The sequence below is a fragment of the Astyanax mexicanus genome, chromosome 1 (assembly GCF_023375975.1).
Source record: "Astyanax mexicanus isolate ESR-SI-001 chromosome 1, AstMex3_surface, whole genome shotgun sequence".
In the NCBI taxonomy this organism is placed as follows: Eukaryota; Metazoa; Chordata; class Actinopteri; order Characiformes; family Acestrorhamphidae; genus Astyanax; species Astyanax mexicanus.
Window position 1 is genome coordinate 19224862 of NC_064408.1, and position 27564 is coordinate 19252425.

A 27564-nucleotide genomic window follows, 5' to 3' on the forward strand; every position below is an offset into this window, starting at 1 on the left:
TGATCCTCGTGACCTCCAGCTGATCCCTTTCCCGGACTCCAGAGCTGCTCTTTGAAGACTAGGGTACTAGCAGTTCTTCATCTAGAGTACAGAGTATGCTCACAGAATAAAAAAATCCCGCCATTCTGATGCTTTGCTTTTTAAGGGCCTTGAAAATGGACAGAGCTGTTTTTTTTCTTTTCTCCTTTGTTCAACATGCTGGGGAAAGAGTTCCATAGAGGGTGCTGTTCACCTCTCTCTCTCGCTCTCTCTTTCTCTTTATTTCTCTTTCAGAAGAGGTGCATTTGCTGTTGCAGTGAGTGCAGGGTAGAAAGTGCATTAAGCCTGTAAAGCCATTCTTTTTAATGTAATTATTAAATCTGATTGAAACTCTTTGTCCGATTCTTTTAAAAACTGTGCATTCTACTCTCTGTAAAGACCGAGCTGGATTTTACCATGTGTTTTTCCACTGTGAACAATAGAAATAACCCTAGGCTAAATCAATCCCTCACAAATTGGCATTGTTTAATTGAGTCATATCCTGTAGAAAATGACTTTTCCCACTATATCCTTCGAATGGGCTTTGAAGGAAGCTGCATTTCCTTTTATAGTCTGCAGCCCAAAATCCAGGAAAGTATCAGTCAGCCTCGAGTGTGGGGTGCCAAACTTTAAAACCTATAATTAAATGGATAAATATTACTGCCGTATAGTTTTATTTTATACATTAATTTTATTTTATAAAGCAATTTTGATGGGTGGTTGTAAAGTTCTTGGTTAATGACTGACACATTTCATTAATGTTTAATGGATAATTAGGGGCATAGTAATGATCATTTTTGAAGGTATTGATAATGCCACATGTCCACTTTGGTACTAATGTCTAATAAACTTACAAACCAATGACTTATGATCTTACCTCAATAGTACTTAGTTGTAGTTATAAAGGCCATATATCTTCTGCTATATAACTCATATAACTAGGCTGGAGGCAGAGCCTGGTCCACAATGAACACTAGCATTTCTAACTCCAGCTTCAGTAATTCACGTCGCTTTGCCATGTGTGTAACCTCACTCACAATATAATAACTACACCCTTCAACTTATACTGGTGTGTGTGATCCTTAGTTGTTTCATGATGTCACACCTCACACTGTTGTAAAAAATGCTATGCTAATGCTAATACCATACTTGAGACTACTCACATTCAATGCATATTTTTTTCTGCGATATTCACTACATCAGGGATTTTGCACAATGTGTATCCAATATTGGACTACAATAAACCATAATTGTAATATACCAATTTTTTGCACTATGTCAAATAAAATCCTTTAATTTTCACAAAAGTTGTCAGTGTTCCTTATAATCCGGGGCGATTCATGTATGAATTCTACCAGTCAGGTCGTAAGGAGCCTCTCCGCTGAAGTACAGAGTTATACAAAAGTTTCAGTTTAGTGCTCCAGCAGTATTAGCATTAGCCGCTAACTGCACTATGTGGGCTAGCTCTTTTTCCGTTCAGAGTTGAGTATTATTGACCTGTACACTGCTCATATCACCGGCTAGCACTGCTGAAGTAGCATTATCATTAGATTCCAACCCGGCTAAGCGCTAGCTAAATATATGTTTATTAAAAAATACGATATAATGTTCCATTATCCATTATCCATAATCCATTGTAAAATTGTGAATTTTCTTTTTTTTTGTATCAAGCAACAGAAATGTACAACTATGTATATATAATTTTACATTGCACAAGACATTGCAAGTCTGGTGATGTGACTACTGCACATAAACACATTGTGATAACAATTCTGAAACAATATCTTGTGCAGCCCTACTCGACACAATTCTATTTTATTCAAATATATTATATCAGCTGCAGTTTTCCAGTTAAACAGCTACTTATTTCTGCATGGGGAGGAGTTTCTGTTTTACTTGGAGGGGTTGTGCTTGTCTAATATAAGTTAAGTTGCAGTGATGAATGTGTTTACAGTGCTTTAACATGTTTCTCAGATGCGTCTCAGATAACCTCCTGAAGGGGTTTGAATGATCAGATTTGTATCTGTTGTAAACGTGCTTGGCGTGTTTACACTTTTTTTGCATTTTAATGTGGTCATTATTCAGATATAATCCTGATACTCAAGACAAATGTGACCAGAGACCAGCTGTATACAGGCTCACAGACTATACAGAAAAGCAGTAAGCAGCTACTACTCATTCTTCTCGGACTTCTTCTGTTCAACTTCCATACTGTTACTTTCATTTCTCTTCATTAGGAAGGCTGGTAGTCCAGACCTATCTATTTAAATCCCATTTTCTTCATTAGATCAGCTGAACTCTCTGATCTGATACCTACAATCATGTACTTGAGCTTCTCTGCACGTGAGCTCAGAGTCTGGCTGTGTTAAATCCACACCAGGGAAGTTTTATCTGTAGATTTCTGTACAGTTCTTTCAGAATGAGCCATCAAAATGCTGGAGTTTCAGAAGTGAGGCCATCAATCAAGGTTTAGCCTCCATTAGAAGCCTGTCTGTACAGTGGCTTTGAAATGCACTTTGGTGTTTTAATTACCTGAGGGCTGGGGAATAGGGGGCAGCCGCCATTCCCTTTCTTTGTCTCTCTTGATAGAAATTACATAAAATGTGAGAACTGTAAAATCTCTGTTGCTGTTGATTTTCAGACAGTAAGTCATTTATTTTTTATGCTTACAGTTACTGATGTTTTTTGGCACTTTCCTGTTGCTGAATTGTTGTTTTTAATTGGTTAAAAAAAATTCCAGTAAATTCCAGTTGCTGAATGGTGTACTAAAATTGAGTGGCATAGTTTGTGTTAAATTCCAGGGTCATGGTTACATGCTTACATTAAAATATTAATAACTGATCTTGATTTGTAAATTTTAATGTATAGACGAAGGAATCAGCATAGATTAGATTAGATAAGATTAGCTTCAACTTAAAATTGTTATTACAGTGTACAAGTACAAAGCAACGAAATGTAGTTTAACATCTAACCAGAAATGCAACAGCAGCAAGTTCAGCATATACAAAATATTTAAAATATGGATAGGTATGTATAAATATGAATATAAATATGGTACTGTAAATATGATTAACAGAATATTTGCAATGATTACAGTCGATCCCAACTGCTTATGATATGATATGCCACCCCAAGGCAGTTTTTAATTTCATAAATTGGCCTCTTCTGAGTATTATTGCTACTGTATGATTGTGCATATTCACATTTATTTAATCCTTATTTAAATTATATTAGTATATTAGCGCTAAATCAACCACACACTGTGTTAAACTGTAACGCTGACATGTAAAGAATTTAAAATATATGACATGCAAATGGCACATCCTTTCTTTTCCGTTTTTTAACGCCACTTTTAAAGGTCCCAGATTATTTCAATATTTTTTATTCCAGAATTTTAAAACTTAAACAATTAGAAACAGTTTAGTCTGTACACGTTTAGCTAACTGCTAAACCATTCAATCTTCCTCCTTCTTATACATCAATTAAATGTAATTTGTCTCTAAAAATATCTGTGTGTTTGAAAGGTCCTGCTAGTGTGGGTTTCCTCTTTTTTAGCAGCGCACACAAAAGCAGTTCATGTGCCAACATTTCTTCAAGCTGCCATAGTTTTTATAATATAAATAGATTTTTATTCATATTGGTTGTTCTTTTTAATTGATTTGAAGGTGCTTTCACACCTTCCTTGTTTTGGTCTTTGGGACTTTCTGAGGCAGTCTTTGACTAAACTAGAGGACAATAGAATTGGTGATGTGCCGAAATCCAATTCCACTTTACGTGCAGGCGCATCTTGCAGCAGTATGAACACAAACACTTAGACTGTGAATTTATTTATTTACTGTAACAGTGAATTAAGCCTTATTAATAAACAGAAATGAAAGGAATCTGAGGAGAGTCTTTTAGTTATTCTGCCGGGGGAGGGGAAACTTGTATATAATTAACATTCTACAAAACTAATAATAATGAAGTATAGAGAGATGCAGTCCACCTAGCTAATGATGACTGGATTTAGCTAAGTTGTTTAGTTCAGCTCATTTACCTGAAACCAAAACGAACTGTACCAAATGTTCCTTATGAAATGTAACAAAGACACAAACCCTTTGGCAGACACTGGTCTGCACTGTCCAGTGTGAAAATGCATAATTTTGCATAATTGCTCAATATACTGTAGAGCAAATGTTGCTATGAACAAAACTATACTACAAATCAACAGCTAGTGGCCCCATATGATGTGATGAACTATTTTAGGAAGCTAATTTTGGCCTTTTTACCATTTTACCACCTTTTAGCCTTAGCTCGCCATCATGTTTTTTTCTTTACCTTCCATCAGTGCGTGGCTCAATTTTAAACTGATCACGTCACACCTCTTGTTGTCTTATTCCCCTCCTGCTTTTATCATCCCGCATTCTTTTCATGCTTTCGTTTTCTGTTTATAAAAAGTCATGAACTTTGTATGTAATATTTCCTTTTTTTTGCAAGTAACATACTTTTCCCCCCTCACTGTGAATGTTAACATGTTGTGTTCAATAAAACCATGCAAACATATAATTTTTGTCTATTTTTAGTTTAAGCATACTTTGTTTGTCTATTGTTGTGATCAGAACACATTTAATGACCAGTTTATGAAGAAATCCATGTAATCCCAAAGGGTTCACATACTTTTTCTTGCAACTGTATTAGTAATGTCTTATTGCTGTTGTATGTATTAGATGTGGGCAGTATGAGAATATTCTATAGTATTGTAATATTTTTTGTTATTGTGAAACACATTTTTTCAGAGCATGTTGAGAATTGTGTTAGTGCTAAAAGAACACCAACTAAACAACAAAATGTAACTGTTTGCAAACAGTGTAATTAGTCTTGTTTAACTGGATGAAGTGCGGCACATTCAAAATAACAACACAATACATTAGTGCTGTGCGATATGTCATATAAATATGGTGGGGACGATAGAAAAGTGTCTATTGTGCTACTTACCTTCTATCGTCCCTATCGTTTCTACAGTAATTTCATCAATTATTCATGCAAATATATAAAGTAGGCTACGATGAAATGTATTGGCGTGGTCACTTTGCATAAACTCGGTTAATATAAGTGATAATAAAGTAATCTTCGCAAAAAAGCTTCATAATGTAAACGTTATTTGACGAACACGCGCGGACACGCCGGTTTGCGACATGCTTTACGTTATGAAACTCATGAGAGCTGAACAATGGACACGCATTGTTCTTTTGAAAAAATTTGCTACTGCATCTACCTCAGAGACTGTAAAAAAAGATGGAGGCCGTGTCGCCGTTCCCATTAATTTAATGAAAATGAAGCCAATTGAAACCTATGGGGATGGGTGATGTTACACAGCTTTCTGAAACCGAACAACAGGGGCGCCCGACCTGTGGTGGCTTCACTTTTGAGAGACCATGCTCTGTCCTGCTATACACAGTCTATGATCTACCTCATCTGTTTTCATTTGATACATATATATTGCTGCACTAAAAGGCAGTAATTCTCATTTGTGAATGTTGGGTTTAATGTCACTTTGAAATAAAGTTGGGAAAATGTAAGAAATTATATTATTTTGTCATATTTTTCGAAGAATAACTGAAAACATACTTAAATGTGGTATATCACAATAAATATCATTATTGTGATATAAAAAAAATTCCATGCCGTGATATATGATTTTTCCCATATCGCCCAGCACTACAATACACTATGCATTGTGCATAAACATTGTCCATAAATATTGACACTTTTTTTTAGCATATTTAAAAAATGTGTCAATATATAAGATATTTTTTTTAATGTTGCACAAAGTGAGATTTGCGATAGTTTGACACACAGACAAAAAGTACCTATCTGACCAATCAGCTGAACAGTGAGACCTTCATGAGCTGAATATAGTATGTAACGAGTCGCTAAGCATTAGCGCTTTATTTGCAGGGTTTCCACACATGATAAATCCACAGCACCTCAGTATCAGCCCACGTTATCTGCTGTCACTGTCGGAGCCCACTTAATAACGGCTGACAGATGATATAGAGACGGGCACTTTATATAGGCCCCGCTTATTATGAATTGGTTTGTGTTGCATTGCGTCAGGAGTATGTCAGCCTCTTGATAGCTTTGTGTTGCTGGCAGAAGGACACATCTTATCAGTCATCTTAATGTAGACATAGCTCCTCCTGCTCGGGGGGTCAGCTGCTTTGTCCTTGGGGGCATCTCGCAGATGGAAGATGCTGTCACTGCACAGCGCTCTCCGTCTCCCAGCGCCCTGAACAGATATTTTAAGCCGAGCACGGAGAAAGGGGAAGGCCCCTCATGTCATGCGAGTCAGCATTTCTCCAGGGTAGGGTTAAGCCAATACACTTTTGATCTTGCGATGGTTGAGGAGCGCACCTAATTTAAAGGGAATTATTAATCGTCCCATCACGGAAAGGTCTTTTAGAACAGCATTGCCACAGCTTTGCTTTGATGTCGCGGCTGAAACCTGGGAGTTTTCTTGTAATGGTCAACCAGTGGTACTATTCCGTCCCATTATTCGAAGGAAACTGTCCGGGGCTTTATCGGTTTTTGACCTTCAGCATGGCTCTGTATGTTCATTAAGGATTTTACACTAAGGGGCCTCATCATTTCACTGTTTTAGATGGATGTCTGTGTCTTCTAAAGCCTCATCTCTCTTTGAAATGGTCCGTCAGTACCTGAAGGCTCGCTTGTGCAGCAGGAGCACGTGGGAGTTTGGCTTTTTATCAGTCATCTCAGCTTTCATTTGTTAGCAGTTGAGAGATTGATGGTGATTCCAGTTTCTTTGTGTGGAGAAAGCAGAGGAAAAATCAATGAGCACTTCCTGATCAAACATTCGGTGGTCTAAAAAGCACAGTTTGTGTTGTAGTTTATTTCTTTGGAGTATGTAGTAAAACCGCTTACAAACCAGTGTGAGTTTGACTGAGGTCATATGAGGGTTTCAAAACCTATTGCATTGCTGTCATAGTAGGGCACGGCAGGTTATAATATATCTGAAAATATTGAATCTAAAATCCAGAACCTCTACCTCCTGTAGTTCTGCATTTTTTTTTTCACATTTTAGGTTCTGTAAATGATTGTGTACCTTTTAAAATTTGTGTTTCGTTTTATGATTAATACGTTTCCTAATAGTGCAAAATAAATAGTGACAATACAACGCCTCTCTATATGCACAGGTACGTGTACATAAAATAACAGAACTCTTCAGTTACCCCTCACCCCCATCCCACCCCTCCCTTTTGTCATCATAGGGGAAAAAAGTAATATGGACATTTGCACTTTTATTCCACAAGTCTCATTTTTATGTAGATTATGATGTAGGGTTAGGAGTCTTACCCGAGGACTTTTATTGATGTAGCATAGCATAGCAACCCAGACCTGGAATTGAACCCCAGTCTCCCACATGGTAGCTCACTACCAGCTAGTGGTGTTATTCACAGCACCACACCAACCTTCTTTATGCGTTGGACCGTCGTAGTCTGTTTCTTAAATACCATAATAACTTTAATCAACATAAAAACAATAGACTTGTTATTAGCTTAGCATAAACACATCGGAGACAGCACAAACTCTTAGCACTGTGTTTCTAGGCACAATAGGTTAGCAAAAACATACTCCCAAAAGGAGCTCTGGGAATTTTTTTTTCCCAACCTGATTTAAAGTAAAAGCGCTCACTACTGTCAACGACCTCTTAATTACTGAGGGGACTGAGGGTAGACATTTTAATTTCTGTTGGTTGTGTACATCCCTCAGAAATGAATGCGATGCATACGCAAGGTGCCGTTTATACAAACCTGCTAGGAGGCACTCAGCTGTATGTGGATGTGAACACGTAGCCAAACAACAAGTATATTTCTAGCCTAACTCATCATCAATACTATAAACAAACTCCTGATTAAAGATCAGTGTGTTTGGGGTCAATTCCAAATCCAGATCATCTTTTGGTATGATCGAACAATCACTTATAACAATCGAGAAAATTTGTATTGACTGTGTACTGTTAATACCTACTTTATCCACTAATAGCTCTTTTCCACCAAAAGAATTCTGGTTCTGGATCCAGTTCCGTTCGGGCTTATAGGAACCAGGTTGTTTTTTTGTTTTTTTTTAGCGAACCAGCCCGCTTTTCCTCCAGTTTTAGTGAAACCGTCAAAACGTCACATCAATGTCTTTAACAGAGGGAGTTGCACAGCGGCGGTGCTCATGTACAAACAGACACGGCCACATATGTTGTTACGGTTCACGCTGAAGAACCTAGTATTCTTCAGTTCCTGCTGCGTACCATTTCAAAATTAGGTTTGTGAACCAGAACTGTGCGGGTTCCACGTCAGTGGAAAAGCGTTCTGCGTGTGTCTGTTAATGTACTGAACCCTTCAAAACATACTACTGCATGTGTAGTCATATAACTCCACTTTTTTAATCTGCTGCATGGAAGCTACATGAATCAACATGCAACCTTCTTCATGTGTAAAGAGGCGGCTTGCACCAAAGAAAAACATGCTTTGTTGACCAAACTTTGGCATTAAATGAACTGGGAAAATGTATTACTATATTGATTATCTTGAGTTCTTATTGCCCAGCACTGTAATAGGTTTTAGAAATAAGCATGAAAGCACCTTGAAATTACTTTTGCATTTAAAAATAAGTAAAGTAAAAGCCATCTGCAAGCTTCTTTGCTTACACCGTAAGTAACCTTGTCCCAGGATCTCTGAGTGCTCCTCCTAGGGAAAAGAAACAAACTCTCAGTTCTTTGTTTCTCGTCTGGCGCAGCCTCGCTTCACGCTGCAGCTCTGCGAGAAGACAAAGGGAAATCACTCGAGTGTTCAGGCAGCAGTGTCAGTTGACAGCGGCACAGCTTGATTGGAGACGTTTGATGTAGAGCTTGCGCTGGAGTAAACAGTGGATAGAGAACCTCCCCGGAAAGAAATAGGAACTCCTGCCAGCTTCTAAAACGCTTTGTTTTATCTTATCGATTGCTTTATCTACCATGAACACTGGGCCGGGAGGCTTTTAATTGGCTTCATTAAAGGTGAAAGCACTGAAGTTTACAAAAGCTCAGGCAGTTTCTGGCATGCCGTTTGTTTGTTTGTTTGTTTGTTTTTGTCATTGCATCCTGAGGCAGCGGTGTTGAGTTTTCTGCCTCATCAGCTAATTAGTGAGGGCTTCATGAGCTGAATTTGCCCAAGTGTTAGAAGACGATTGGGGCGGGGGGGTGGCTATTGGAGCAGTTATGTTGCAGGGCTTAAGATCTTGTAGGACTTGATTTATAAACCTGTGGAATAAACATTAATCTATATATGTATTTTTGAAAATTGAACTAAATTGTGATTAGCAAGTTTTCACATTAAAATACAATTGCTAATTTTAGTGTACAGAATTTAAACTCCCCAAATCAATTACTACAATTCTACAAGTTATTACATATTGTAACAGATATATCCTCCAGAGTAGGATATTATTATTCGGCATTAGGAAATAACTATAATAATGGTGCATTCCCACAAAGTGTTTGTCACACTTTAGCCTTTGAATGTCTTGTGTTTTTTCTTTGTTTTTTTGTCCTTGTTTTGTTTTCCTCCCCATGGGCTCCACTAGCACATGACCCTGTCTTATTGTCCTGTGTTCGCCCTAGCCATACCCTTTCATTAGTGTTCCTACCTGTCTTGTTTGTTATCCCGCCCCCTTGTTACCTATCCCAGGTGTTTCTCACCCTCAGCATTTCTATAAGCCCCTTTGTTTGGGTGTTCCTTGTTGAGTCTATTGCACATTTATGGTATTCACAGTATTTCACTAGTTTTGGTCTGTCTGTTTTGTTGCTTCTTGTTTGTTCTTCGTGGTCTTTTTTTCACATTTATTTCAGTCTAGTTTTACTAATCTTGCTATCTTTTGTCTTGCATTTATAGTTTAGTGTTTTAAGGCTTGTTTATTTGGTATTTGCTTTTTTTTTTTTTTTACTTTTTGGTTTAATATTTTTTTCCTGTGCTTACATCTGCAATTTCATCCTTCGCTTCAACGTGACAGTGTTCTTTTAGCATTGCTACACAAAAACAGCTTTTTAGTTGCCAAAAGAACTGTGTTTCTAAAGAACCTTTGCTTGATGTATTGGTTCTTCAACAGTTCTTCTTAACAGATCTTCTGGGCCCTACTTTGTACTACAGCTCTGAATTATCCCGTCCAGAAACATAAAGAAGTATGGTCATCTGCCAGACTCTCGATGTGCATATGGCGGAAAAAGTAATGGCTGTGTACTCTCCAAATCCCAGTTCAACAGATCCATCACATCCCAGCAGCCCCATCATCATCACCATCACCTGCTCCATCTGACCCCAAAACAGCGGGCTGGGGGGGCCAGTCACAGGCAAACCTGACGTATCCCATCATTCACTGGGCTCGTTAAGTCATTTGCTCTTGGCTGTGGAACGAGAATGAGCTCTCTGGGCCAAGTAGGGCCACTCTCATTTACTGCAGCAATACACCTGGACCAGCCACTGAGGAAGATGCCAGAGAGTTGAATGGTGGCTCTGTTCCAGATTTGTTTGGTCGCTGGTCACAGATTAACAGCAGTGTGGTGATTATTTCCTGGTTTAATGTGGTGGATGTGGACATATTCTGTTAAAATTTGACCTAGTGGAAGATGTACAAGATGTTCCTGTGTACAATCGTTGCTTTTATCTCTTATAGGAACCTCAATTCCAACAAAAAACACATCAATGAATATTAACACAGAAATTACATGTTGAAAGTCAGACATTTCATGAAAAACTTTTTTTAGAGCTTACTGGCAGCAAAACATCTCAAAGTCTGAAAAAAATAAGTCATACTAATATAAAAATAAGCTGGAGTAACAATTTGCTGCAGCTAACTCGTGTAAATAGAAAAAGAGCATTTTTAAGAGGCAGGGACTCTTAAAAACAACAAAAATAGGTACACCTTCACCAATCTGCAAAAAACATCAAAAAAGGCATCTAAAAATTGTTGAACAATTTCAGAAAATGTTCCTCAACATACACTTGTGAGGACTTTTCCAAATTCCCACTATCCATAGCCCATATCATCATCAACACAAAGAGAAACTATAGAAATCCCTGAGAGTAAGCATCAGTATTAGATGCTGGGGATCTTCAGGCCCTCAGGCTGCACTGCTTTAAAAACAGGCATGATTCTGTGCTGGAAATCACTGCATGCGCTCAGGAACACTTCCGAAAATCTGAAATCTGTAAAAAACATTTGCTGTGTAATTAAGACAAGTGTAAAAAAAATCTGTATCAATTAAAGAAGCAGCGTTAAGCCACCACAGTCCAGAGAGGTTGCTTTCTTCTCTGGGCAAAAGCTTATTGATAAAAATGAATTGCTATTAATTGCTCAGCCAAAATCTTAACTACATTAGAGCATATGAATGAATGAATGAATGAATGAATGAATGAAGTTACACTTATATAGCACCTTTCTAGATACCGAAGGACGCTTTACAATTTACACGTATTATACACAACCATTTATACTCAGCACTCAATCACACACCAGTGAGAAGTGGCAGCCAATAGCGCACAGCGTATTCTCAACCGGAAACAACCGTCCACCTGGAGGACTGCATCCAGCACTACAGCATTATACCCAGGACAGAGTGCCAATCCATATCTGGGCACACAGTCAAACATACATTTATACACACAAACTTACATACATACCACACACTTTACACATACACACCAGATCAATTTAGAGTATTACATTTTTTTTTATTTTCTGGGCAATTTAGAATATCCAATTTAACTGTCTCCATGTTTTTGGACCCTGGGAGGAAACCAGAGTCCCCCAAAAAAAACTAACCACTAAGCCACCATGCCTCCCATATATTTCCATACTAGACCAAAAACCTTTCACCTAACCTTCCATATTTCTTAAAATAAACATTGAAATGCTGATAAAAATGTATGTTTAAACCAGAGATCTTCAGTCCTGCACTGGTAGACCTGCTCTCCGACAACCCTGTCTCAAAATGTCATTAACATTCTGAAAGATAGCGCAGTAGAAAACCTGAGCATTGGGTTGAATTAATCTGTCACAGTTAATTTGTTTCTTAGTACTAAGACTTCTGTCAGAATGACTGCAGATACACTGAAATCTGTAAGTGTGAAAAATGTACTGAGGTATTGGAAACAGACAGGAGTGTAAAAGAGGTGTCATGCCCTCGCTCCAAAAGAGAGAATCCATCAAGTGTGGCTGAGCAGCAGTTCTGCAAACGTCATTGTTTTAGACCTCTAAAGAACTTCAAGGTCTCGTGCTCAATTTTAATATTAAAAGCATGTTAAATACAAACCTACTCAAAGCACAAACTAATGCTGAGTAAAAATGTAGCTTAAACTTAACCCTCCTGTTATGTTCATTTGTCAGGAACAGCAATGGTGGGTGTTCCCAGGTCAGTTTGACCCTGTGCATGTTTAATTATCCAAAAGAAGTCTGAAACCAAAAAAAAAATCCTAAGAAGCAGAGTGAATATTTCATTACTAACTCCACTGCTTTTTATTCTATCAATATTTAGTGCAATATTGTTCCTTTTCTCTAAAAAGCAATGGTTCAGTTAGGATAATTCACTCGTTTTTCATAAAAAAAAATACATGTTCAAACTTTTAAAAAATGTTTTGCTACTTTATTACGTTTGAAAGACAAACATATATGAAACACAGAAGTTTTACATAACATTGACATTTTGCTTTTGTTTTTGCTTGCAAATATGTGAGATAAACCATTTCTGTATAATACAGCTCTGGAAAACAAATAAGAGACCACTTAATGATGTTGTTTTCCCTTGATTTTACCAAATTGAAAACTTTTTTGAACCAGGAGTGGCATAAAGTTATCCAAAAGCAGTGTGTAAGACTGATGTAGGAGAACATGGCAAGATCCACGAAAACTGTGAATAAAAACCAGAGTTATTCCACCAAATATTGATTAAGGCAATATTGACGCTAATTAAGGCAAGCAGGAGAAGTTTTATACTGCAAAAAAAAAAAATACTTTTAACTTTTTTTCCTAGATCTTCAAACTTTAAAATGGGTCTATTTGACCTGTAATATAATAGGAGGGTTGAACAGTTTCAACTCAAAATGCTTTTGACTGTTTTGTTATATTTTAGAACCAATATCATGTATGAGATTGACACTAAATAAGATGTTTTTGCGTTACATTACATTTGGCCGACGCTTTTATCCAAAGCGACTTACAATAGTTATAATATAGCAATATATTATAATAATAAAAAAATATAATAATAATAATATAGCAATAGAGAGTGTAGAAGTTCAGTTCATTTCATTTGCGTCCGTTCCTGCGTTTTAAGTCTGCAACCCATTCCTAAAAAAGTAAAATATTTACCACTTTGTAATGTAATCAAGTTTTGCCATTGCACATGTGTACTGACAACTCTTGACTCGGACTCTGGATTCTGTACTTGGTTCTGATAACAGTCTGGATGGTCTTTTTTGTCCTTGGTCCAGAGCTCATGGTGTCCTTTTATTCCAGAGAAAGATCTGGAATACTGATTTGTTTGACCACAGTGGAATTTTCACTTCCAGCTCAGATAAGTCTACACCACTAATGGACATGGTTAACACAAAGCTTTAAGGTTTCAAGAGCCTTTATCTTTACCTGAAATCTCATCATTATGGATTGTTTTTTATTTTTTATTTTTTTTTAATAATATTCTACATATAACTTAAATTAATAGATTGTATAACTGATGGTGATGGCTCATGTTAAATATGTTGAAAAAGATTGTTTGGAAACAGCTGCTTCTTATTCTCCTGGTTCAGCATTTTGTATTCATGCTCTTGGTAATGGACCCACGGGAAAATAAGACTGGTAGAGCCGTGTTTTTATTTTGTGTATTTTTCTGTGCGCTCGGTGCAGTCTCACAGAAGTGCTCTTACCTTAACGCCATGGGTTTCTGCAATTTCACAGTCAAATACAGTGGAGAAAAAACATCCCTGCATTTCAGTGTTTACATGGCTTTTATGACTGGGTTTGCATTTATTCATGTTGAGCAGTTAAGCACAGTGTGTGTGTGTGTGTGTGTATGTTTCCAGGGGGCTCTAAGCCCTGTTCACACGTGTCGTCTCGGTCACACCGTCGTCGGCTCAGTCCTGCTGGGTTCTTTTTTCCCGCGTGTTCTGCCTCATTACGTTTGAACTGCACTGGGCCTCATGGTGCGCAGCAGCAGCACTGCAGCACCATCTGGAGTAGCTGGAGGTAGGAACAGTGCGTCAGAAGTTTCTCAGCGCTGTCGGCGGTTAGAAATTTTCTTAGCCCTCGGATGTTTTACACTCTCGTACTCAAACGCTTTGTAAAACGGGGAAGTTGTTTTCCAGTCAGCAGTTGTCAGTGTGATGTCAGTGTTTGGCGGCTCCTGCTTGATAATGAGCCGAGATGTCGTGTCACGAGTTTAGGTTACACCCCTTCTAATAAATGCTACTTGCAGCCACTTTAAGTTGCACACATTTCTGCTGACACATATGTGCAAATAAATGCACGCACACAGCTCATATTATTTTAGAAACTAAAAAGAAATTAAATGGAAGGGAAAATTGCATATTTGAATACCCCAGCAAGTAATGGGTGAGGGGACCTTTATTATTACGATGAATCCAAAACATGGCTGCCATCTTTCAGTTTTCAGTCTAGACTTAAAGATTGAGACTGTGTCTGAGTCCCGAACATATTCAGGAAGGTTATTCCAGAGTTGGGGAGCTTTATAAGAGAAAGCTCTTCCTCCTGCAGAGCTCCTCTGAATTTTATAAACTACTAGGAAACCAGCACCTTGTGAACTAAGTAATCGCAGTGTTTCATAATAGGAGATAAAAGTATTAAAAATATTCAGGAGCAAGCCTGTGTAGGGCTTTATACTAGCTAAGGCTAAAAATACACAAGATAATATGTAAGATAACGTATATAAGTAAAAGAAGGAAAACCTTTTTTTTTTTATTAAATTTACCAAACTAATATCTTAAACATTTTACCTCAAAAGATCTGAAAATGACATAGTTTAACACATTTTTATGGATTAATGAAATGAGATAACACCACAGTGCCTTTCCAAGAACATCATATCCATCAATCCATCTTTCACATCACCTTCTCTACACAGGTCAATCTGTTTCTCTACAGCATGATCTGTTAAACTTTGAGTTATAAGAGTGTTGATATACCAAACTTCACACCTCGCCAACTTCACACAGTAATTCTCCGGACTGACTGGAGAACTGTAGCGTGGCCCGGGTGGGCTTTCAGGGGATGTTAACATACTCACGGTTTGGTTCAAGTTGAAGTTATACCTGATAAAACAGACAGAAACTCTAAGCAGAATCCAGAGACAGAATCCCAGAGGGAACTGATCTCAGGGGGCTACCTGGAACACTCTGACTCTCTCTCTCTCTCTCTTTTACATGCTCTCTCTTGTTTTCGGTGTTTTCTGTCTTTTATGTTTGCTACGCTGGCTTTCACATGTGCATGCTGTTTCATGCTCACTCTCTTGTTCTCTCTGTCTCACTCTCACACACAGTCATGATATCTCTCCCTCTCTCGTTTTCCTTTGTGCACACTGGCTCTTACGTGCATGCTCTTTTATTCTTTCTTTCTTGTGTTCTTCTCTTTCTCTTTCTCACTCTTACACACGGTCATGCTCTCTCTTTCTCTCTCTCTCTCTGTTTCTCTGTTGCTCTCTTTCTCTTACTAGTTCTCTCTTTTGTGTTGTTTCACACGTGCATTCTCTCTCTCTTGGTCTTTTTCTCTCTCTTTCTCTCTTTCTCTCTATTTCTCTGTCTCACACTCTCATTCTCTGTTGCTCTCTCTGTATCTATCTATTTCTCTCTCTGTTTCTCTCTGTCTTTCTCTCTCTGTCACTTACTAGTTCTATTTTTCATACTCTGTTTTTTTTCTTCTGCTCTCATTTGAGGGTGTATCGTATTATATCTCATTGTATTTCTTGACACAATAAAAAACTCTATATTATGATAATAGCAATATTCTTAAACATACAAAAGTTATTTTTTTATTTACTTTTAAATGTTTGTTTGCCGTTTATATACATGCACTAAATATGCTGCACTTTTAGTTTAGTGTTACTTTATTTTTCATTTTTTATTTAGTTACAGTATTACTTTATGCAAAATCAGCGATATATGTATATATGTGTGTATATTTTTTCTTTTCACCAAGAATATCATCACACAAATACCTGATATCATGTTTAGGGCCATATTGCCGTCAGTACTCTCATTATTTCTCTTTTATTATCCATTTTTCTTTTATCACTCTTGTTCTCTCGCTCACTAGGCTCTTTCATGTTGTCTCACATTCTCTTGTTCTCTTCTTGTTGTCTTTGACCATTTTGCATTTTGGTCAGTGAAGTGACAGTCTCTCTCTTTTTCTCTTTCACTTTCACTCTTTCTCTTTCTCTCTCTTTCTCTCTCTCTCTCATTCTCTCTCTCTCTTTCTCTCTCTCTCTCTCTCTCTGATACACTGATATTCATCTGGTTCTTCACAGTAATATTAGAGAGATATGCTTACAGGACAGAAGTACTAGGATTTGCATTTCTATTAGATGTACATCACATATCACATAGTGAGGAAACCTAATTACTCCTGTAATTGAAAGAGTTATTTTAGTGTACACTTTGCAGTGCTGAAGTTCTAGGTTCCAGATGACACTTCATGAATTTATAACAAATGCTCCCTCTACTGGAAGCTTCTGTATATTACATTCCTGAAAGGGTGGATAGGCAGGGTCAGCAGAATGTCATCCAGCAGCGTGGGGCTCACAGCTTGAGGAGAATATTTCTTCTTATTATGTATTTAATATCCACTGTGAGGCAGTGCAGATTATGTAGTATTTTAGGATTATGTATGAACGTAGCAAACATTTGTGCAGCCTGCGCTTCTGTCTGTTTAGTTTCCTTTAAAATGACTTCATACACTCTTCCCTACATTTTATCTGTGTGTGAATTCCCCTCAAAGCCTGAGGAGCAGAGGTTAATTATTTATAACCACTTTTGTGCCTAGTGTTTTTTTTTTATTTTATCTGGAGCACTGGGAAAGTGGGTCACCATGAGGGTTGAGGAAAAAGCTAGAACTGTGAAGTCATGGTGGCCTGTGAATGGTGAGACAGGGGATGTGTGTGTGTGTGTGTGTGTGTGTGTGTATAGTGTAGTGTATTCACAGTTCACTGTTCCAGCTTGGGTCGTTGGCCCATCTCATTCCTGTTCTGATCCAGGTTTCCAGAGAGAAAAGCCAGACACTCTAAATTTCCCACGCTCTTTATCCCGAATGAAACATTCATAGTAGGCCTGTCGCGATAATTAAGTTATCGACCCATCGTACGATATATTTTTTTAACCGCGATAATTTTTGCCGACGTCGATAACAGCCATTGGGTCTCCACACGAGTTTGTTTACATTAGAAGGCTAGATTCCTAGTGCTGCTCTCTCACCGACTCTCTGTCTGAGGCAAAGCCGAATCTGTTACGTTTATTTTTGAGCTAATGTGTGTTTTCCAGCATATGCATTTATGATCAGAAAAAGAAGTTCCTTTGTGTTATATCTAGAGTTAAAAAAAAAATTAATGTAAATGTTACTTTCATCTATTTGATTTTACTTGTTTTTTTTTTTTATAAAGGTTTGTTTAATATTTAGTGCAGTTTTTTTTTCAGAACCCAGTACCAGGGTGTTTGTACTTTATTTGTTTTATTTATTTAGGATATTAAAATATTTTTATATTGGAAGCCCACTGTCTGTTCTTAATAATAAAAAATGGTGTAATAGTATTATTATGCTAGTATATTATTACTGTGACAGACTGTCTTAAAGCTCCTTTGGGAGCCGAGAAGAAGGAAAAAAGCATTTTCTATAGTGACGCTTTAAAATGACAATATTATCGTTTATCGCAATAATGTCTAGTACAATATATCGTCCTGAAAATGTTGTTATTGTGACAGGCCTAATTCATAGTAAAAAAAAACAGACATATTTCATGCCTAAAATGTTTACAAAGTTGGCAAAATACCTTAATGAGTGCAATACAAGTTGGGAAGCTTTGTCAAAATATGACAAGAAGGTACAACAGATCCACATTTTGTCTACTATATAACATTAAATATATATCAGATGTTTCTATTTCATTAAATACTTTAACTCATTTAGAACCTGATGGCAGTAACACGTTTTAAAACAAAAAGACTGGAAACGTAAGTGATATTAATAAAAGATAAAAATAAACACAGCTGTAATAGATGCAATATGCAACTAAATCACATGGCTTGGTATTAGAAGAGCACTTTAGAGAGGCAGAGTGAAGGAATTTTTACTTTTTGGACTTGGACTACTCACCTCTGTGTGTTAGTAACTGTAGGTTTAAATAGGATCTCCGGTGGATTTTACGTTTTACAGAGACTCTAAGACTAGGTCAGTGGCTGAACTGCAATTAGCAGGTGTAAATTATGTTGAAAAGTAACATATGACATTGCAAAGATTGTTATTAGCGTAAAAATGTCTTTAATTTAAAATGTTTCTAACTGTTGTTCACCTTATTGCCTCGCGGTGCTGTTAGCCAATCAGAGGCGCTATGTTTGCATGTATGAATATTCATGAGCAAGAGCCGAAATCTGTGTATATTTATTATTTTTTGTACTTACTATATTTTCACCTTGCCTTGTGTTTTGTCTGTTGTCCTATAACTACTCTCATATGTCCTAGCCTAATAGTGTTTTTTTATACTGTACAAAAATGTTATTATGATCAGTAAGGTTTGTTATAATCTGTTATAATCTTTTTAGTTTAGCAGTTTAGTCCATTATCTTTCCAAATAATAAACTACCCAGTAACATGTGACTGTGGATTTTAAACCTTTATCATATCATGTTATTTTAATTTCATTCAATTATTGAATTAATAAAATTTGTTAATTTATTACTCAATTCTGGTTTGTTTACATTTGGTTAAAATTCCTTCATAAATCATGTTGTTTTTATTTTTTCTCATATCATCCACCCTCAGTTTTATCCATGCAGCACAGGCCTGAAAGCTCACACATGCTTTTTTTATTCTTTCTCTTTTCCAGAAAGAGCTCAGTCTGCCCAGGAGAGGGAGCTTGTAAGTAAACATGACTCACACTCATATTGATTTCCTGCATTAATGATGTGTGCTTTAAACGCTGGGCTTTTAAACTAGTATTCATTTTGTTGCATTTTTAATCAGCAAATAAAAGTTCTATTTCTCTGCAGTGTTAATGCAGGCAGACATGCTGCCAGTTCCCATCATTTATAGATGTGTATCTGTCAGCTTTAGCAGATAATGTAATAATAATGTTGGCATCATCAGCCCACTGTGCCTGTATATCTGTGCATCTGTGTTCCTGTTGAACTTATTCTTTAGAAGTATTCTTTGATATATGCTTGAGATTTTTATATGCAACATTGCAGACGTTTAACATCAGCTGTATGTAAATAGCTTTTCCAATTAGAGAGACAGAGGAAGCGCATTTAAATGCTTCCCTGAAGTGCTTGCAGAAGCACATGCTTGTTATGGGAGCAGACCTGAAGCGTGCTTTTCTGTTCGGTCCCACTTGGTTTGGTTTAGGCAGAATAATGCAGATGTCTAGTTGGTTCGCATTCGTTTGAATTGGGGTATTTAATGCAGAATGCTCTATACTCGTCATAAAGAACTCTTGTGCAAATGGCATTTTATGTGTTTGTATCACTTGATGGATTGGAGAATAATTTGATGGGGTCATAATCAACTTGTCTTTTCTTGTCTCTTAATAATATAACACTTTTCCATGGTGAAAAATAATTTTTGTAGTTTTTTAATTATTCTTTTAAATCTCTCTTACCGGTGTCATGGAATGTATTTATTGTGTATGATAAGTTGTTTTTGGTGTATTACTGGAGTATTCAGGGTTCCTCAGTGTAGCCTTGTCGGGCTGCATTAACTTGCTAGCGCTAACCCTGGCTAGCACTAGCACGTAGCTGCTAATGCTAATGCTGCTGCATCCAGCCTTAGTGGAAATCTGGAAATCTAAGCTTACTGTAAATAAACGGAAGAGCTTTACTCACCCAAATAAACAGTTTTCAGGAGAGAAATCTGTTTAGATTAACATCCAGCGCTCGTTTGACTTAAATATGATGAGAAAAGATTGTTATATATATATAATTTGGGGATTTTGAGTGGACTTGTTTTAGAGCACAGTTTGATTTATGTCAGATGTGATTTATGTCAACTTTGTTTTAAAGTTCACACTCATTATTACCAAACTCTCTTCATTCAATATCGCCAGCAAAAATGTATTTAGTTTAGTTAAGTTTAGGTTGGCAATAGGTTGAAATACAGAAATAGTTTAATAAAGCTATAAGAATAACAAATGTCATTGAAATTAAAAATAAATAAAATAAAATGTATGGAGAAACAATATTTGAATCCCTGTAATATCTGATATCACATGATGTAGTGACCATAGTACTGTATGTTACATAGATGGAACAATGATTTAATTCACAACAACACAACAGTAAGAAACAGGACCAAACTGCTCAAATGTCACAGTTTAAATAACTAAATTGAACTATAATTTCTTTCTTTCCTCTGGCTTGTGTGGTCTATCTCTGACTGAGTTTGCTGTGGGTGGCGTCATTCACCATCAGTTCCTGCTTAAGCTCGACTAGCCAAGAGGCTACACGTGTGGAGCAACACTTAGTCCTGGATTACGACAGACAGTTTCCGAACAGTTCTCCCTCAGGCATGAATGGGATGCTAGCCTGCAGTCTGCAGTCGTCTGGGAGAGATTCCTGGCTCAGGATTGCCGACGGCTAATAAAATGTCCTTACTTATATATTCCTCAGTCCTGAATCGTATTTATACTCTGGCTATAATGGGTTGTGATCTAAGGCACTGTTTACACTGGGTTTTTGAACGGGGTGTAAATCTATCCCCTGACCAGATGGAGCTTTCTTTAACCTCTGCAATATGTAGTCTGGCTCACAGTTCTCTGGGAATTGATCCAGGAAGAAGACTACGAGTAAACTGTTATGATCCGAGGGAGGATTGGCGGGCATCGTTACTGACTGAGCACATCCCAGGCGTAAACAGATCTTTTGTATTTGTGCACAGGGTTCATGAGTGCACAGAAACATCTCTTCCTGTTTTGGGCCTCTTTCTTCGGCTGTAGTTTACAACTTAAAGCAGCATTATGTAGCATTTGCACATTAGAACAACAGCTTGAAATTGTGCTGCTGCAGTATTGACATATCTATTGTTGCCAGTCTGGGTTTAGTACTCCACTAACTGCACTGTCTACCTTTGAGAAGCGGGTGGAAAAAAAAAAACATAAAACAATAACTGTTCAGTGATGGATGAAGACATGAATTACAGTTTCCGACTGTAGGGGAGCCCATGAACAACAAATACTTGTTCTAACCTACTGCTGCTTTAAGGGCATGTGAAAAGCAGATTTTTATATAGTTTGGCTAGTTATTGCTTTTAACTAATCTTTAGAGCTGCTACAAATATTTACTGGATAAAGAAGAGCAAAGGAAATGTTAACGATAATCATAGTTGGTGCATATTTTATTTTTTATTTTTTATTTTTTTTACATTTTAGCATTTTTTCATTTTTGCTACAGGTGTTCAGAACACAAATGCAGCAGAAAAACGAATGCATTAAGTGTAGAAATTGAATTTATATATACAAATTGTGCATAATTAAATTTTTAGCCATATTGTTAATTGTTTTTACATCACAACCCATTTTGTGGTGCAATAGAAACCTTAAAGTGCTCTTTTAACTTTTTCAGACAGGGTTTTCAAATTTGCCATTTTGGAAAACACATTTTTACAAAAAAAAAAGAAAAAAAAACTGTGTGTTTATATATATATATATATATATATATATATATATATATATATATATATATATATATATATATATATATATATGTGTGTATATATGTATATGTGTGTGTGTGTGTGCGTGTGAGCGTGTATGTATATATATATATATATATATATACAGAGAGGGGGAGAGAAAGAGAGATTACAGATATATAAATAAAATACAGGTTACAGATACATTTTTACAAGAAGTCACAATACTAATAATGCACTTTACTGGAGTAAAGTAAATGGTACTGGGCAAAGTTTACTATTCCATAGGTTTATACAATGTAAAATTAGAACAGTGTGAACTTATTGTATTTGAAAAATGCTGAAACAATATATAGTGCAGCAGCCTTACTCACAATGTATTTTAGAAACGTATTTTGGGAGGTTGCAGTTCCCTTTAATTCATGCTTGAATTCTACTTTATAATTTGGACACTTAGCAGTCAATGAGCCACTTAAACAATAGTGTATTAAAACATAAACAGGAAGCTGCTATATGGCCATGGCCTTATATTACAACTCTAGGTACATCTGCTTTGTATTGTGCTTTCAACAGCTGGAATTTAAACCTGCTGCAAGGATCATCTTTCATGTAGTTGACGATCTCCTCTAGCCTATTTTAAATGAATGGTTTCATCACAGAACTCTATTACTGGAGATCCACACCTGTTGAAGCAACATCGGCTCCAGACTGATTAGATCTGTTAGTGTGGATCAGCAGGCTGGTACAGAAGAGCTCATCAGAGCACACGTGGAGGTTGTGCGAGGTTGTTTCCATCTTTAGTCACTCAAATGTCTCTCAAACGTGGCTGTTATTGGATATCACCAGTGAGATATGATGGAAACATGTCTGGACAGTGGATGTCATGGGATTGAGTTTCTGTCTGAGCTGTTATTTATGTCTAGCTTTTGTTTCTAGGCTGTAGGCGAGTAGTTGTAATCATTTCATTTTCATTGCTAAAATATCTCTCCAACAGCTGCTTTAAGGTGGATATTTCTGGAGTTTCTAAAAACACAGAACTGTCTATGGCTGACTTGTGGGGTGTGTTTTGTCTGTGTGTATCTGAAATAGGTCAGGCAGGTTACTGTTTATATTTAGCCCTTACTGCTGTCTATTTTTGTGGTGTCACTAATGACTTATGCTGGTGTTCAGTGTTGTGAAAAGAAACGAGCTGCTAGATATACTTTAAAGCAGGACTTCACCACTGCACAACTAGAAGGCATGTGTCCAGAATAGTGAAGCCTAGTGCTGTCTGTTCTGAACCTACTTTAACCCTTTTTCTACCCCAATTTGGAAGGACAATTAAAGGGACCCTCTCCTTAGTAATCCCCACATTACTAGCAATGTTCTTCGGATCATAGTGGCAGCACTTTAATGGCATTTTCACACCTGTAGTTCGTTTCTATGGTACGGATCAGTAAATGAGTTTGTTTCCTTGGAGAGTTTCTCCCTCTGTTTGGTTTGGTTTCACATAGGCACAAACCTAAATGCACCAACATGCGCGCCAATAAACCATGCGAGCAGGCTGTGTCCCCTGATTGGTCAGAGCTGTCTGGTGTGTGAGCAAGAAAGTAAATATAGTGGGAAGATTCTGTTTTTCAGCACATATATCTGTGCAGTGTAAAGCTGCTTTAACACAGTATTTTTAACAGGACATGCAGGACAGATGTACACATAGTAAATGGATTCGGGCGGCTGCGAGTAGTGAACGCAGCACACACTGCGTGTGTAAACAGCATTAAGCAGCAGAGACGGTGTTTGTTCATATCTTGCTAATATATCAGATTAAACTGTGCCCTGTCAGTAGTTTAGCTAAAATAAAAGGAGTATATTTGGTAGTTTGGTGGGATGGAGACCGGATCATGTTTTCACCACAAGCAAACAGATCCTGAGATCATTTGGGACCCAAGCACGACTAAACCGCACTAAGGGTACAAACAAATGAGTTTGTTTTACCCGGAACAACTAGTGCTGGTGTGAAAGCACCCTAAAACTGTGAATGGGTCCACTAGCAAAACCAAAACCAAAGTCCTCTTGATAGCTGATAAAAAAAAATAAGGAAAATATTTGTTAGGCTAATCAGCAGATTTTTGTCTTCCAGTTTCTAAATTAAATCTCCAAAATGTTATTTTTACAGGAGAACAAAAACTGCTTAAATTTGAGTTCATTTAATAGTATTTCTATTGGTTAATTTATTGTTAAATTTTCAACATCAAACAGTGAAAAGCAGCTGATTTAAAAATAAAGCTCTGGGAAAAAAATAGGGACCACTTCAGTTTCTGAATCAGTTTATCTTATTTTGCTTTTTATAGGTATATGTTTGAGTAAAATGAACATTGTTGTTTTATTCTATAAGCTACGGACAACATTTCTCCCATATTCCAAATAAAAATATTGTTTATTATAATATTTATTTGCAGAAAATCATACCTCAGACCACAAATAATTAGGTTTTTAATCACAGTTTTCATGCATCTTGGCATGTTCTCCTCCACCAGTCTTATACACTGCTTTTTGAGAACTACGCCACTCCTGGTGCAAAAAGCCAAGCAGTTCAGCTTGGTTTGATGGCTTGTGATCATCCGTCTACCTCTTTATTATATTCCAGAGGTTTTCAGTTTGGGAAAATCAAAGAAACTGATAATTTATCAGTGGTTTCTTTTTTTTTTCAGAGCTGTATAAGGTGCGTAGAGGCAGCATTTTGTGTATTTGAATTTATGTGTGCATTCTAGGAATATAGGCCATTTCTATTAATCCTCTTCACTGGTGTGAAAACCTGATTCTTCTGTTTCTCATTCAGGTGTGTGTGACAGATTTTCCAGGAATCAGACCCTGGTTGAGAACTGCAGTGAATAAAAGCAGCACGCTGATCATTAGTTCTTTTGTGCCTGTGACTTATGGTTATGTCCAGCTTGACTTCAGCACATGTGATGACTGATGAATGTGTTTTTTTGTAGTTGGGCTGATGGATGCCAATAAATGGGTTGAAGTGGGAGTAAGAGAGAGAGAAAATGATGGAGAGAAGAGCAGCAGTGAGTCAGTGGAGCAGTCAGATGGTTGGCTACGGTCAGCAGCATGGCGGATGATGTTAGGAACGCATCGAGCACGTATGGGCCCCCTGATGTGTTTGCTAAATGTCAATGAGGGGTGACTCATGGTGCCACATTGTGATGGAAGCTGTGTGACGGCGGTGGAATGGGCTTTTTTAGTGTTGGCCAAGCTTCTTGTAATGCAGAGCAGAAGATGAGCTGTGAACATGGAGGAGCACCTTAGGCCATAGGATCTGCTCCTATTCATCCTGTAGCTTTAAAAACAGCCTCTTTAAATTAAAAGGAAACAGCAAGGTTTGAAAGTGGCTGTGTTTAAAAAATGATTATGTTATATTTTGGCACATAAACCGACATGTACACCCACCATACCTTTATTTAATCTTTTTTTTATTGCACATAGTTTTTTTTTCTGTTTTAAAGACCTTACTTTGAATAGGGTCAAAAGTTAATAGTGATATCAAGATTGGCCTATAATTGCGTTTTAAGAATCAGCAGCCGAGAACTGTTGCCTAGATTTGGCCAATTTTTCAATCTGATACTTGCTGATGTATTTATTGTATTCTGGAAATGGACAGAGCAATGCTGTATTTATTTATTTATTTATTTATTTATTCATATTAGTTTTAATAGATTTATTGTTTTATTAAATATATTAATAATAAAAAGGTGTTTAAAGTGAATAGTGTATCTAAGGACCAGTTACCAAATATAAATGTGAAAACAAATTTATTGATGATGATCCATTTGTTTCTAAAGATATACTGGGTTATCTAGTATCTCTTTAAGTTATAAATAAGTATATCAGCATCTGCAGATTTATGTGCATCCCTAACTAAGATTAAGATTTATCTTAATTGTTATTTTACCTTTTCATATTTAATAATTAAATCCTAGTTTGATCATTATAAATAAATTATTCTGAATTGTTGTATGCATTAACTTGCTTGTTTCCTCTGTTGTTGTTAGTGATTAAATATAATTTTTATTTTTCTCTTTTAATCTCTGTATTTATTGTAAATGATCCTCATTTGTATGTAGCTGGGTACTCTCCATGTATGTCTGGGTAAAAAAATAATAATAAAGGGTTAATGATCAGGAAGTAGGGAAGAAGATAGAATATAGAAGTAAAATGTAGATTACGGTCTCTTTAATAGCAATAGCACTAATATATACTTCTATATGCATTTAATGCCTCTTTTTCTTTGCTATCACAGTGTGGCTCAAGTAAGCGTGGGCTGCTCTGTCATTGAGAATTTCACAGCACTGTGACTCATTGGCGGAGCTAAAAGATTTAAAGCAGTTAATGAATGTAAATTCAGCGAGGCCGGGGTGGCTTTGACGTGTGACCTGTAAATTCCCAGTGGAGTCATTCTGAGGCCTGACTGCTGATTACATCTCTCTCTCTCTCTCTCTCTCTCTCTCTCTCTCACACACTCACACACAAACACTCTAGCTCATGGTATTTGTTGGTAAGTAATAGTGGTTCACCAATATAGGTTTTTCAAGGGCCGATGCACTTCAGCTGAGATTGCATTTGGAGGAGAGATTGGCTGATTAAAGGTTCTGTATATGATCCTTTCTGCCAGTAGATGTTGCACTAGAGCAACAGCAATTTATACCAAAACAAATGCTTTGTATGCAGCAATGCTAGCCCAGAGGAATCATTGGAGGAATATTTGAGCCGTTGCTTTAATCTGATGCACAGTGCTGTGTTGGAGGTCACTGTTTTGTCGCACAGTACAGGACTAACTTGCACACATGCCTGAATGTGCCGAAAATATGTTATGTGCAGTTAAAAGTATGTACCGTATTTTTTGCAGTATAAGACGCACTTAAAATCCTTAAATTTTCCCAAAAATCATCAGTGCGCCTTTTAATTCAGTACAATTTATGTATGAATTTTATCAATTAGGTTGTAAGGAGCAGTAAAGCCACTCTGCTGAAGTACAGTGTTATAAAGGAGTTTCAGTTTAGTTCTACAGCACCGGGGCTGGAGTAGCATTAGCATTTCCCTATTCAGAGGTGAGTATTATTGGCCTGTAGCCTGCTGCAAACCCATCTAGCACTGGTGGAGCAGCATTAGCATCGTTCAGAGGCTTCAGACTGTAGTCTGCGTGTTTACCGTGTTAAAACAAGCTACGTGGGACAAACCACTAGTTAATATCACCCTGGCTTACCAGAGCATTCAGGGTTCCTCAGTGTAGCACTGTTTGGTAGCCACTAATGCTAATGCTCCATCTTTAGTGCTGAAGAGATATTTGGGAATCTGAGCTTACTGTAAATAAATGGAAGCACTTTACTCATCCCAATAAACATTTTTCAGGATAGAAATCTTTGTAGATTAACATCCAGCACTCGTTTGACTTTAAAAGAAAGTTTTTTTTTTATTACAGTTTTGTTTACTTAGCTTAGCTTTACTTAACTCAGTTATCTACCTCCCTACCACCACCCAACAGCGAGATCTACTTAATTAGAAGTTTCTTATAGTGTCTCCTAAAAGTAGTCTTGTATGTATGTATGAAAATAGACCAGAAAATAGACATTCATTGATGGT

General features: G+C 37.0%; 1 protein-coding gene across 7 annotated transcripts in view; it reads left to right on the plus strand.

Annotated features, from left to right (window-relative positions):
* mast4 (microtubule associated serine/threonine kinase family member 4) overlaps nucleotides 1-27564 on the plus strand; it is a 182174-nt gene that overhangs the window by 80056 nt on the left and 74554 nt on the right. For all 7 annotated transcript variants that reach the window (XM_022667775.2, XM_022667781.2, XM_049474330.1 and 4 more), the window contains one exon: nucleotides 19145-19176. In XM_022667775.2, the coding sequence (XP_022523496.2) occupies nucleotides 19145-19176 (32 nt within the window). The remainder of the gene's footprint in view (nucleotides 1-19144; nucleotides 19177-27564) is intronic.